Below are 11249 nucleotides of genomic sequence, written 5' to 3' on the forward strand. Positions count from 1 at the left end.
TATCCATGACATGAGACTTTGAAGGTGCCGTACTGAACCTATAACTGGAGCTGCCTCACAAATAAAGACAGAGTACCAGGTACAGGTCAGAGAAGACATGTCCTGTCATGGAATTGACTTTACATTAGAACCTTCGCTTTGTACAGGTTCTGAAGATGGGGTCTTTTGGGGTGCTTTCTTCAGAAGCTTTTGGCGTAAAGGGAGCCAAAGACAATGACCTGATTATGAACAAGCGTTACTACGTTTTTCATAAGATTCTTTAAACAAAATGCTTGGAAAAAGTAAAACTGGGTCTTACAGCTCCAAACCACTGTTCCAAGCTAAGAGGATGGGCAAACCACGCACATGACAGCATAATGCTTACCAACTAAGGCAGTTGAAATGAAAAATCATTAATCAGATGAATAATTGCAGGATAATGTGATTTGATTTTAAAGCCATGTTTACCTGTCTTGTAGTCATTATAGTAGCAAACGTCAGAGCACCAAAAGTGCGAATTGTGTATGAAATAAAAAATTGACTAAGAGTGGCAACCTGCAAAATTCCACGTTATAAAATAATTTTAGTGGATTAAGGATAAAGAAAAAGTAAAGTTTTTTCTGTAGGGAGAAAAGCAGTATGATATGATAATTTATTCAAATAATCAAATTAAAATAGAAGGGAGAAATATAACTTTTGGTTCTTGAATTTTTCCTCAATTATTGACTTAGTTAATTCAAGGAGTGAATCAATAATTTAAAGAAAGTTTCAACAATTAAAAGTTATATTTTCCCAAAAAAAAAAATAGACAACATTATCAGCACTTGGTTATACTATCTCCTATCCTTAATATAAGAGCTAGTTTGACTTTCAATTTGATCATAAATATAAAACTCTACTCCACTTTGTCTCTTATATTTATTTATTTATTTCAAATAATCCTTGTAATAGTTGTACATGTTAAAGGTTAAATTAAATAGTAGTTTTGGCTAATACATGATTACCAAGAGTATCTTAAGGAATACAATACGTAATTATTACAAATAACTAATTAACAAACTTTCTTAATCTACTCAAATTAGTCAATTAACTCTTATATTAAGGACCGGCAGTAGTATTTACAGCAGGAGGAAGCCAACTTACTGTTGAAAGCAATGCTACATCAAGAAACAATCATTATGGCGGTAAACAAACTCGACTGCTGAGACTAAATGTCCTTGTAAGATAAGACCTATATAAAAAATATCAAATGTTATAAGAATGACTTTCCAACCATGCAACAGTTGTGAATACGAGCCCCAAATATTCTGGCTATAGGAAATAAAATCCCATATTAAAAACACCACAAAAAAAAAAAAAAGTTTAACCAAGAACATGTGAACATGTGCTTTCATTGTTCTTCTAACACCTAAAGAACGTTTCTCATTCCGAATGCTTGGAGTTTATTGATGAACCTTCTAGGTTATTGCAGATTGTAGAGAATAAATTCCTTGAACACTTCAGGTTTCCAAATATCATCCAGAATTCTTAAATAACCAATCTACAATGAATTTTCATCCTCAAAAAAAAAAAAAAAAAAAAAGAACAATTTTTCATTAAAAATGCACAGATATAATATGCATATGACAAGAATTGTTTAAAACTAGAGTTTCTGCAACCATCCAAAACCAACCTGTCAGGCTAAGAACGCAAGAACATAGAGTAACATAGAATATCTGGTTATGTATCTCCATGTCATAACCTTTGAACAGCTTATCTTGGAATGTACTTGTAAACCCATCAAACCTATTAAAGATGAACAAATCAATATCTATACATTGAGAGATTCATGTGAATCCCTTTTGATAGCACGCTCTCAAAGTTAATTGGTAAAAGAAGAAAAATTAGTTATATGAGTATTAATATGAAAGAATGTAAAACTCACTGACTAGATGAGGCTTAAGAATAGCATGCTTACTTCAGAGTTCAAATCATTACCAGTCAAACCAACAAGCGTTTAGAATGATTTACACTGGGTTATTGTTTTGTGTTTTGGGGGGAGGGGTGTGCGTGTGTTTTTTTTTTTTTTTGGGGGGGGGGGTGGTTCCCAGTTGTATAAGTAAGCTACGCATTTCCCCCACCATGGAGAATGGTTTAACAAATAAATAGTACATGTCATTATGAGCAAAGGCAGTATTCATGTTTAAAATTTTTTTACAAATAAATATTAAATCACTCGTCAAAATAAGAAGGATTAGTTTTGTAGTCATACCCAAGATAACCAACCATTAGGAAAGCGCCCCAAGCAGTATTTTCCCTTCCTCTACTATATGGGCTTATGTCAGGCCCTGCCTACATGAAAAACGAATTATTTTAGTTTATTACAATAATGCTCCTCAATTATTGAAGTTCATACGTATCATCAATTGAATGATCAATCGAGCAGAAGCAAATAAAAAATATATTCTACAACAATATCACCCCCTTGGTCTCAAATTTCTATCCCCCTCATCCTATTCCTTTGATGAGCATCTATGTAGAATGGAAAACCAACTCACTTAAGCACCCCACAGTATTCAATGTGGGACTAAGGCATCTGAAACTAATTGTTCTCCATTAATTAGCCGTTTGGAAGCATAAAACATCCTGTTGACTAGATGCTATGGCACTTCAATGGCTTCTCTCCACCAAGTGGACAGTCCACTGCAGTCTATTGCAATGGCCAGCGGTCCAATCAAATTTCAGGTTTTCCCATTTTTAAAATAAGAAAATACAAGTTGGGGAGAGAGAACTCTATATAACCTGCCAAGCCTGCTATCCCTAAGTTTCCTTCAGGAAGTTTTTCGCCTTGTCAAGAGCTTTAAATCAAGCCAAGGAACACCTGAATAGGATCTTCCTAGAAAAAAGTTATGAATTTTTTAAGTGAAAAATCCAGAGATAACCAAATGAATAGTAACCCATAATTGAAAAAGAAGATTTTGAAACTTCTGGCACTTTACTAACCTAATTGGCTCTAAATGGACTTAGCACGACAAATTCTAGGTCCAAAGTTATGTTGAAAAATGCCAAGACTTTTTTAAGAAGAAGAATTTAACATTCTTTTTCCTTATGGGCAAAATGTTGTTATTGGTATTGGCTCCTAGACTCATTAAGAATAATATGAAAACCTTATTTTAGTAAGTTTTGTTTCATTTTTAACGATCTACTATTTAGTGGGGAAAATCCATTCATGTAGCTTTGGGTGCATATTGCCATATAGGCGTTCATTGTTGATTCTTTGATAGAAATCAACCAAACGCAGAAAGAACAAAGACCAGCAGGGGGGGGGGGGGAACTTAAGGACCAAAGACAAAAATAATTACAGGATATAGGATGAATATTGAGCATCCCAGGGTCACCAGAAACGCCAAGAAGTAGTCATGTCCCACATATCTCTTCTGCATTATAATAGTGCCCCAGATCTGTGTAAAATATAAATGCAGAGTTAAATAAGTCGAGAGCAAAAAACTTCAGTGGAAGATATCAATGAACCATGAAAAATGTTGAAACAGGGTGAAATAAAATAAAAGCATAAAGATTTTATCTAATCTTTGATCCAGAAAAAAGCTGGGAGGGAATGGAGTCTATGAAATCAAGAACAAGACAGTTTGGCATGTTTGTATCCTCACAACACATCTAGATTCCTCAAGAAACTGTCTCTTCCGTATACTACATTCAAAATCACACTATAAATGAATCATAATACAAATCAAGGATTATATGACCAAAACAACAGGGACTGGACTGGTGATATACCAAATACACCAATCAGCTAAGAGTCACATTTCTCACGATTGAAGAAATTCAATATTAATGGGTAGAATAATCATGATAAGAAGCAGCTGAAACATTACAAAGCTAAAATTTGACTTACCATAACCGGGATCATTTTAGCACACTTTGCAAGAGTCTGGACAGGGAAACTGACATATTTAAGGGCCTGGATCAGGCATTATGGTCATCAATTATAACTGATAAGGATAGCAAGTTTATATGAACTTCAAAATGTATTGATACACAGGAATGCAGCTTACCTCATACTGACAAGTTGTGGTCAGAATGTTTGTTACTGACACAACACCATACTTGTAAATAGGAGCTGCTGGAGTTAATTTTTTTTTACTTGCCTATAATAAAATTTGAAAATTATAAAGTCACAGATGATTCAAACTCTACAAATGCAGGCTGTAATTTAGAGCACTACAAAGCGTGACACAACCAACTGCGTTTCTGCAGTCAAACCAGCAAATTAAAGCTATGCACGGACATGACAGTATTATCCCATATAAGACCAGCTTACCAGTAAGGAACCAGCAGAAACAGCAGTTGTTGTGAGACGGTTGCAGAAAACAAGAAACAGAGAGTACTTGAAGTACTCCTTATCTACCCCATAAGGGACTCTCATGATCTTTTCCTGCAAGAACAAAATATACATATATATAATTGAACTGATTTTTTTTTTTCAATGTTAAACTATGGAAAACCAAAGAGTTGTTATTATCCAAGGAACAAGACAAAAAGAAGCTGCAAGTAAAGTGAAAGTAAAGATTAAAGCAGAAACAAATGGTTGAGGAAGAGCTTAATCTAATTTGTGCGAACCACTTATGACATGTTTACACATACATTATACAGCCAAACAACCTTTAAGAGGTATTAAGATTTTAAAAGGATACTTAACAACAACGTTACTGACTTCTTAATGAAGGCTAGTCAAGCTTATTTTTTCCACCAAAGTTTCTCCATTCACTCAAAAAAAAAAAAAAAAAAAGGTCTACAGATAATGTCTTCATGAGACATTTATTCAAATAGAACCGCCTATGGTATTTCGGCAACTTCTTTTTTAGGCCTAAACAACAAACAATCCATGAACATGCTACATGTACCACACTAGGAGTTCGCGCTTGGGTTGGTCAAGTTTACCAGAAATAAATGGATAACCAGTACGATTCAATAAATTATTGGATCCAGACAAAAATGTGCTAAAAAAAATATATATCAAATTCAATGCGAGAGTCGTTAAAATCAGCATATGTAATTAATAATCGAATACAATACTACGGTTCAAATCCTAAGAAACAAGCCAAATCAGCATTCTGTGAAAGGATTCAGATTCGTGAACTTAAACCTGCAAAATGAGAAGGGAAAAAAAAAAGCAGGGAGGGATGAGAAGAAAAAGACGTCGATAGAACAAACCTGCAAAACACCGTAGGTGACGAGTGTGACCATGATTCCCGACACCGCAAATATTCCTTTACATAACCTGTTCTCTCTCCAATCACCTGCTAGAGAAGAGGTTAATCCCGCCATAGCCCAAGAATGACACGCACAAAGAACATACGAAAACCAGGGAATAAGAACCCGGCCAGAAAAAAGTGGCGCGAAGTAGAAGTGGATAGCGCGGGACACTGGGCTTGGAGAGATCAGACAAAGGGAGAAGTGTGCTCTGATTTTTCCATCAAGACTGTTAACGTGGGACTGAGAGTGCGAAAAACAGAACAGAAAGGGATTGGCTCAGCCTCAGGCATCTCGCTTTCTCCGGCGCGCCTTTCTCACACCTTGGGCTGCCACATCAGCCTCCGCCTCGACTGAACGCTTCAACGACTCTCGGATTGAGACGGACTGTTCTTTGTTTGACTGATGGGCCCAATGGCGGGTCCTCCGAAACGGGCCATGCCCGCTAGCGCTTCATGGATCCACAGGTTTGTAAACATCGCGGGGTTGGATTCTCATTCTTAAAGTACGGATTCGAATTTTTGAGCCCATTTGCTTGACAGAAAGAAATGGAATAAAATGAAAATTTTGATTTTACGGGTGAACTGTCTCTCAGGCCCCTAAAAAAAAGGTAATAAGAAAAAAAACATAATTATAATTGACGGTTTAAACATCATACATAGAAAAATCAAGTTAGGAAATTTTATTTTAATTAGATTTGACAACTTTTAGATTTAATCCAATATATCATATGTTAAATATTTATATGAAAAAATTAGTATTGAGTAATGATGACAAAAATATAATAAAATATTCATATCTTGATTTCTACACTATTAGAAATAATTTTTTAATTGATTAAACCAAGCGGTCCCTTATTCACACCTCCCCCTTTCTATGTCAGGTCTAATCATCCTTACATTGTTCTTAAATTGTTTGTTTGTAAGAATAAGTTGCATTATTTAATTAAATTTTAGATCTTGTATTAAATTAAATGAATTGACAATGAATTTCTTTTATACAAAATGAATCGATGATGATTATTGGTTTGCATGTGACGCACGTATTTGTACAACGTCAAATTTAAAAGGAAACAAAAAACTGAGTGCATCCGTATCCAACAACGGAGTTGGAGTCTTACCAAAAGGACAAAGCACGTACGGTTGGCAATTTTCAGTTTATCTTGCTTCCTTCTGGTGTTCAGCAGAATCGTGTAGGTGTGAGCTATACGATAATCCCACGCCAGTTGTGTTAGCCTGTGGCTCAGAGCCTAAGAACATTAATTGTTGTAGATATAGGATAACGTTTCCTTCCGCAAAAAAGGAGTTCACAAGACCACAACTTGCGGTGGTTCTCGTTTCATTTTTCCCTTTTGCTACTGTTTTGGTCCCAGTGACCTGAAAAGGAAGTTGAAGTTAAACGATAAAAACTAAATAAACGAATTTGCACTGCAATTTTTTCAAGTCTAAGCTGATGGATTCTGCTTCATTCCCTCGCTTCTTAATCTCCCGCGTCATCTACAGCTCAAGGTAGTTTTTCGATCTTTTTGCTTTTCTGATGGGAGCTTTAAATTTAAGGATAGCATGAATATTGTGTGGCAGCTTGCATCGCTCTTGCTTGACAATTCAGAGTGCAAGAAATGGCCTGTGGAAGAAAAGGCTGTGTGGGATTGGGGTTTGTGAAGTTGGAGTGGGAAACTCATACGGTGAAAGCAGCATGAAGAAGAACGAGAACGGGTCAGTGTTAGGTGCGACTGATGAGTCAGCTTCAGAACCATTTGGAACATTAGACGCAGAAATCACACCAGAAACTGCAGATTTCTTTGTGAGTGATGCAGAAGGCGATCCAGATTGCCCCTCCAAAGGTTACTCGTCGATTGAGCAGGCACTTAATGCACTACGCCAAGGAAAGGTTGGTCTCATATTACTATAATTTTCTCATTGCCTCTCAAAGATTCTACATGTACACCTGTACTTGTTTGTGTTTTGTTCACACAACTATTAAAAGAAATCACTTTATGATGAACAGAGAAAAATAAAAGGCATTGGTTTTATGCGTGGCAATGAATAGTAAAAGAATGAAGGGTTGATTTAACCAAGTGCTGGGAATTTGTGCTAGTTTGTGATTGTGGTAGACGACGAAAATGGCGAGATTGAAGGGAATCTTATAATGGCGGCATCGATGACTAGTCCGCAGCATGTGGCCTTCATGATAAATCACGGATCAGGGATTATTTCTGTGGGCATGAAAGATGAAGATCTTCAAAGACTGAAGCTTCCTCTCATGTCTCCTGATTCTGAAATTGAGGATTCTTCCGCCCCAGCTTTTACTATCACTGTGGTATGCTTCATAGTCTTCAAAACCCACTTGTGAGCTTGCTGCAACAAACGAAACCATTTATATTATTGTCCTTGCGTGTGTTCAGGATGCAAAAGTTGACACTTCCACGGGCGTATCAGCTGCAGATAGAGCAAAGACAGTTATTGCCCTGTCATCTCCGGACTCAAAACCAGGAGATTTCAGAAAGCCAGGTCATGTGTTTCCCCTCAAGTACAGAAATGGTGGTGTTCTCAGAAGAGCAGCTCACACTGAGGCTTCTGTAGATTTGGTCACCATGGCTGGCTTGAGGCCTGTCTCTCTTCTTTCAGCTCTTGTTGATGTAACTGATGGTTCTATGGCTCCCTTGCCTGTTCTTAAAAACTTGGCATTACAAAACAACATACCAATTGTTTCAATAACTGATTTGATAAGGTAAGTTCTATGATTGTTCTATTACACTTGGCTGCCTCCAAAGCTGGATGCAGCATAACAAATTAATCATCATATTCATCATCAAGGTACCGGAGAAAGCGAGAAAAACTGGTTGAAAGAACAAGCTTCTCTCGCCTCCCTACTAAATGGGGCCTATTTCAAGCATATTGCTATCACTCTAAATTGGATGGAACTGAACATGTGGCTATTGTGAAGGTACCTCCATATATGCGATACATATTGTCTTTGATCCGTTGTTTCGTGTAAATTTCATTGAGTTTCTGAGACATAAATGCACAGGGAGAGATAGGAGATGGGCAGGATGTGTTAGTGAGAGTGCATTCAGAGTGCTTAACAGGGGATATATTTGGATCAGCTCGATGTGACTGCGGGAACCAGTTAGAGTTGGCTATGAAGTTAATTGAGGAAGCCGGGAGAGGAGTGATTGTGTATCTTCGAGGTCATGAAGGAAGAGGCATCGGACTTGGTCACAAACTCAAGGCCTATAACTTGCAGGATCAAGGTCGCGACACTGTTCAAGCCAACTTAGACCTTGGCTTAGCTGTTGATGCTCGTGAGTATGGCATTGGTGCCCAGGTCTGTTCTCCTCCTCTTCTTCTTCTTCTTCTTCTTCCCTCAAATTATCAAGATTTACATTAGTACTCCTCCGCTTAATATAGGACCCAAATCTTGAGTTGGTTTTGGTCCTAAATATAAGACCCATTTCTCATATTTATTAATTTTCTCTAAATTACCCTTATGGATACTCCCTCAACCATAACCAAGTAGAAGAGGGAGAGGGGATATTAAGAAAGATGATTATGGTGTTTTAGAAAAAATGTGTCACTTTTTTTATAATTAATTAACTTACCTAACTTTCTTAATCTAATCAAATTAATTAAATGGGTCTTATATTAAGGACCAGAGGAGTATTTGCATATTCTGATACTGATGTTAATTAACCGCAGATTCTGAGGGATTTAGGAGTCCGAACAATGAGGTTAATGACAAATAACCCAGCAAAGTTCGTTGGACTAAGGGGTTATGGTTTGGCAGTGGTAGGGCGGGTTCCTGTGATGACACCAATCACAGAAGAAAACAAGAGGTACTTGGAAACAAAACGAACCAAAATGGGCCATGTGTACGGTTCTGATATACAATCACCCGTAGCCGGATTCATCAATCCTATTGTAAATAACAAAGACCTACCCGGCAAAAAGGGGTCAACTTAATAGCAATACATAGTCAAAGAGATAGCCAAGATTTTCTTCTTCAAGTGAAAGATTTGTGTGAAGCATTTAATGTTCATTTGTGAAGATTGTGTATTCACTTTGCTACTGGAACGTTTCCAATCACAGGAGTTCCCCCCCCCCCCCGGGGGTTAGTTTTCTTTGGACTTCCACTTTGTTTCTTAAGTATAATGTATTTAAGTTAAAAACATGGACACCTTACCTGAGGGGACAAAAATTACCGCAAGGGGCGCCAATCAGCATCACTGCATGTACAGGGCGAAAATCTGGCAGAGAAGTTTCAGATTTATTATTTTTAGAAACCTAATGTCGATAGCTGATGAGCTTGAAACATGGCCTTATTGTCATCAGTGATGATTTATTTATGAAAAATAAACCAGAAAGAGGGCAACTGAAATCTATACGTACTATGGACGCGTAAAATAAAAAGTGGACTTCTATTTACACTAGAGACTATTGTATTATATGCTGAAATTATGCTACCTCAGTTCTTTAATTTGAATTTTAATTTAGTCCTACATATATAACTCTAATATATTTTATTTCCAATATTTACCTATTCTGCTCTCAAATAATTTTTATAATAGTTGCATATGTTAAAAAGCTGGCATCAATAGATAATTCAAACATATATGATTAATGAGAGTATTTTAGAGAAAATAATATCTATTTACTACAAATAACTAACTTAACTAACTTCTTTAGTTTCCATAAATTAATCAACTAGATCTTATACTACCTCCGGTCCTTAATATAAGACCCTATTTGACTTTTATTTTGGTCTTAAATATAATATCCCAATCCACTCTGTCTCTTGTATTTTTACATTTTTTTTTCAAAGTAGCCCTTATAACAATGATAGTTCTAATTAATATACTTGATTAGTAAGGATATTTTAGGAAAGACAACACCTATTTAGGACAAATAACTAACTCAACTTACTTCCTTAATCTCCTCAAATTAGTCAACTGGCTCTTATAATTAGGACCGGAGGTAGTATTAAAGAACGGAAGTAGTATATTCTTAAAGGTACAATTGATGTAATATATACTATATCATATCCTTAATATAAGAACTAATTTGACTAATTTGAATAGATTAAAAAAATTAGTTAAGTTAGTTATTTGTAATAAATATATGTTGTTTTTCCTAAAATATCATTATGAATCATATGTATTAGTTAGAACTATCATTTGATAAAATATTTAATATGTGCAACTACTATAACGACTATCTTAAAAAAAAATATAAACGTGATAAATAAAATATATTTGAATTTTATATTTATAACCAAATTGAATATCAAATTAGTTTTTATATTAAATGCAGGAAGTAGTATATAGTCATTATTTTCCATCACCATTAAATAATCACTCCTTTTTTCCCCCCCCAAACCCGGAAGCTGAAACATCAACTTCAAGAAACTTTTATACACTATTAGGCTCACATATTTATCGATCAGAGGCTGTGATGCCTCTTCAGGAAAATCGGATATGATTGAAATGATCCGAAGCTTATGCATACGAATGATATGATCCTTAGCTCTCTTTTCCTGAAAGAGAAAATTTCTACCAAAGATATCTTGTTTTTTTGATCAAAATACAAAAAAGGGTACCATGTTTAGCACACTTTGATCTAACGAGTAGAGACCTGTCAACTAAGCACCGATAATCTATCTGCTGGACCTGGCAAAAACAGTTCATCTTCTGGTCAGTGAGAAAGTGAAATTTTCTAGCCGTACCAAATAATTGGAAGATTGGGTCTAATCGAAGGATTAGTCTTTCAAATGAAGGTTCAAACCTTATTAAAAGAAATACTCACATTTAATGCCTAACAATATCTTAAATACAATTACCACAGATAAAAAGATACCCATGTGTGAGGGGAAAATTGGAATACAAAATGAGCTTACTGACTCTTCATAGACCCAAAATAGACTCGAAGGCCCATTCTTCAATCTCCTCCGTACTTGTTTATTGGGCTGGGCTATGCATCATTTAGTGCCGTCCATATAATCCTGGCGCCTCCTCAACCTCAACC

The 11249-nt window shown here is 36.0% G+C and overlaps 2 protein-coding genes across 2 annotated transcripts; one reads left to right on the forward strand and one right to left on the reverse strand.

Moving 5' to 3' along the window:
- Window positions 1-7: 7 nt before the first annotated feature.
- LOC114732906 (UDP-galactose/UDP-glucose transporter 5B-like) lies at window positions 8-5559 on the reverse strand. The gene is given in 13 exon segments (XM_028920283.1): window positions 8-182; window positions 185-218; window positions 299-367; window positions 448-534; window positions 1123-1148; window positions 1151-1210; window positions 1652-1764; window positions 2231-2310; window positions 3321-3419; window positions 3872-3937; window positions 4032-4124; window positions 4298-4411; window positions 5191-5559. Coding segments are annotated over 13 exon segments (1032 nt in total). The 5' UTR covers window positions 5305-5559; the 3' UTR covers window positions 8-105.
- A 988-nt stretch (window positions 5560-6547) lies between these two features.
- Window positions 6548-9650, forward strand: LOC114732905 (monofunctional riboflavin biosynthesis protein RIBA 3, chloroplastic). Its single transcript, XM_028920282.1, has 7 exons — window positions 6548-6737; window positions 6810-7119; window positions 7327-7548; window positions 7634-7959; window positions 8046-8175; window positions 8260-8556; window positions 8928-9650. Exons 1-7 carry the CDS (start codon window positions 6682-6684, stop codon window positions 9189-9191), a joined length of 1605 nt encoding a protein of 534 aa, XP_028776115.1. The 5' UTR covers window positions 6548-6681; the 3' UTR covers window positions 9192-9650.
- Window positions 9651-11249: the final 1599 nt, after the last annotated feature.

The sequence above is a fragment of the Neltuma alba genome, unplaced genomic scaffold (assembly GCF_004799145.2).
Source record: "Neltuma alba isolate B1F8T4 unplaced genomic scaffold, ASM479914v2 tig00012949_pilon, whole genome shotgun sequence".
Taxonomy (NCBI): domain Eukaryota; kingdom Viridiplantae; phylum Streptophyta; class Magnoliopsida; order Fabales; family Fabaceae; genus Neltuma; species Neltuma alba.